Source organism: Myotis davidii, unplaced genomic scaffold (assembly GCF_000327345.1).
Source record: "Myotis davidii unplaced genomic scaffold, ASM32734v1 scaffold1006, whole genome shotgun sequence".
Taxonomy (NCBI): Eukaryota; Metazoa; Chordata; class Mammalia; order Chiroptera; family Vespertilionidae; genus Myotis; species Myotis davidii.
The window spans coordinates 407,660-410,523 of NW_006297143.1; the positions used below are offsets into that span (position 1 = coordinate 407,660).

Below are 2,864 nucleotides of genomic sequence, written 5' to 3' on the forward strand. Positions count from 1 at the left end.
ATGTACGCGTTGCGGTTCAGGAACTTGATGAACTTCTCCAGGCACCAGAGGCAGCACTTGAAGCAGCACATGATGCAGCGGGCCACGGGGTTCTGGGCGACTGGGGGCCAGCGACTCGGGTGTCAGGACCCGGACACAGGGCCTGAGAGCCCCTCCCCAGGGACCCAGCTGCTCAGCCGGGCCTCCCCAGCCCCTGACCTCTGCTCACCTCTCAGCTTGTGGTCAATGTACTCCAAGATGACCCGCGCTATCTGCACCAGCGTCAGGATGAGGGCCCCAAAGGCCAGCGACCCGGTGTGGTAACTGCCCAGGGGGGAGGCAGTCAGAGGCCGCCGGGACCCCTGGACTCCCAGGCTCCCAACCCGCCCCGCCCAGGCTGACCGGCCCCAGGCTGACCGGCCCCAGATGCCCGCGTTGCAGCGGAGGAAGGCAGCGCCCAGGGGAAAGGTGGGGATATCCCGGGGCTTGTGGAAGGCCCAGTAGAAGGAGGCAAAGGCCCCAGCCAAGACACACTGGCCCAGAGCCAGGACCCAGTTGAGGGTCCAGAATAGCCCCAGGACCCCGTAGATTTGCAAGTTGAAGAGAGATCGCTGCACCGGGCCTGTGGACAAGTAGCCCTGGAAGACGCACATCAGTCCGGGGCACGAGGAGTTCGTGGGCTGAGCCTGGGGAGCACAGACAGGTCCGTCCCCAGCCAGCGCCCGCCCCTCCCAGAGTGGAAAGAAGCAGCCTCCCAGCTGGGGAAGGGCTCCCTCCGGGAGATTCACCGCCCGCCCCGGTCCCGAGTGGGTTGATCTCGCCTATTGTGTGAGCACAAGTCTCAGGAGCCCTCAGGAGCTCCCGGTGGTGCGGGCCAGGCCTCCACAGTGTGCGGGGAGCCCTGGGGCCAAGGCCTGGCCAGGCCCTTGACCAGCTGTCCCCTCCCAGGGCAGCCTCTGCAACTTCAACCAAAATGCTTTCCAGCAAAATTGAGGAGACGTGTCTGATGACATTAAGGAATTATTGTTAATCTTGTTGGGTTTGATGGTGGTTATCGTGGCTATGCTTTTTAAAGTCTTACCTGTTGCCCTGGCCGGTTTGGCTCAATGGACAGAGCATAGGCCCTCGGACCGAAGGGTCCCAGGTTTGATTCTGTCAAGGGCACATGCCCGCGTTGCAGGCTCGATCCCCAGTAGGGGGCCTGCAGGAGGCAGCCGATGAATGATTCTCTCATCATCATTGATGTTTCTATCTCTCTCTCCCTGTCCCTTCCTCCCTGAAATCAATAAAAAATATATTTTTAAAAAGTCCTTATCTGTTGAGATCCATCCTGATGTGTTTACAAGTGAAATGGTATGATGTCCAAATTTCCCTTAAACTCTAAAAAAATATTTGCACTTAGGGGTGGGGGTTGGGTGAGGTGGATGAAAAGAGAAAGTCGAAGGTGTGGGATCTGGGTATGGGAATTCTCTACTTAGCGTGTTTGAGAAATTTCCATAACAGCAAGTGAAAAGCACAGAAATAAAAACCCTTCAGAGCCAATGTGACAGCCTTGATAATTGCTGGGCCCGAGTGCGTCAGACATTTTATAATAAAATGAACCACTTTCCATGTGTGTGCCTGCGGGTGGAGTCCGTCTCCACGGCCAGGTCCTGAGCCGGCTGAAGCAAGCACAGTTATCTGGGGCTTTGCACAGCTTGGCACATAGGGTCCTTCGCAAACGGGCGCAAACCTCCCTCCCCTTTAGAGTGGGGGCCAATGCCTGTGGGCAGAGCCCGTCCCGCTCAGAGCAGGTGGCCAGCAGGCACGCCTAGGAGCTCCCTGAGGGAACGGAAGTCAATGAATCTGGCTCAGGGGCCCTTAGAGGAAGTGAGTCTCAGAGAAGCCCCCTGGACGGCGTCAGGGAAAGTAAGGTCAGGGAGTCCTCAAAGTGGTGTGTTGACCAACCTGGCAGGTAGGTCTTGGTGGGGAGCAAGCTCTGAGGACAGTCAATTCCCAGAGGTCCAGGTCACCCCTTGGGAACCTCAGGGGCGGGGTGTGTGTGTGAGGGGGGGCTGGCAGCTTCTCTCCCAGACCCCGCAGGGCAGGGCAGGGTGGCTCACCTGCCTATGGCCTAGGGCAGTGTGTTCCCAGGGAGGAAGATAAAAAGACTAAACAAAACCCATCGCTATCAGCGCTAATCAGGTGCAGGGCTTTGTACTAAGCACTTCTGTGCCCAAAGTCATGGCCTGGTCTGGCTGGCCCTGAGTGCCGGGCATTATGAGGGTGTTACAATTAGCTCCACTTTACAGAGCGGACTGGCTGGGGTCGTTCGTGGCCCAGCAGAGGAATGTCCTGGGGAGGGCAGGACCCTGGCATCCAGCTTCCTGCGGCCTGGCGCTGCCTCAGTGGCCCTCCCCGGCTCGGGCAGGACTCCTGGCTTGGGAGTCAGCGGACTGGCTCCCTTTCGGGCTCTGCCGGGGCCTGTTGTGTGACCTTGAGGGAGCCTCTGTCCTCTCTAGTCCTTGGTTTCCCCTGCACAAGGAGGCATTCGGCCCTAAGGTGCCCTCAGCCCTTTAGGTGCCCCTCCACGTTCACCCCCACCCCCTCACCATGGGGTCGCACGATGCGTTCACTGGCGCGGCCTCACAGCTGGGGAAGCTGGTGTTGGGTGCCCAGAAGACGTACTGAGGTTGTCCTGAGGTGGCCAGGTACCCAGAGGGAGGTCAAGGAAAGCATGGCCACACGGGGTCTCTGTGGCCCCTCCACAGGGCCTTCCCAGGTGCTGGTGCCGGATGCTCCCCGGCCCGAGGCCGGACTTCTGCCTGGGCTCGCTCTCCCTGCTGACCCTGGGCCACTGTGCATGCCCAGAGGGACGGGCGCCTTCCCAGCACGAAGGTACTGAG

At 59.7% G+C, this 2,864-nt stretch overlaps 1 protein-coding gene across 1 annotated transcript in view; it reads right to left on the reverse strand.

Moving 5' to 3' along the window:
* The window catches only part of SLC44A4 (solute carrier family 44 member 4), an 11,314-nt gene that overhangs the window by 1,087 nt on the left and 7,363 nt on the right, over window positions 1-2,864 (reverse strand). The window contains exons 13-16 of the mRNA XM_006772863.2: window positions 2,571-2,673; window positions 397-665; window positions 209-303; window positions 7-100 (exon numbers count right to left, since the gene is read on the reverse strand). Coding sequence (XP_006772926.1) covers window positions 7-100; window positions 209-303; window positions 397-665; window positions 2,571-2,673 — 561 coding nt within the window. The remainder of the gene's footprint in view (window positions 1-6; window positions 101-208; window positions 304-396; window positions 666-2,570; window positions 2,674-2,864) is intronic.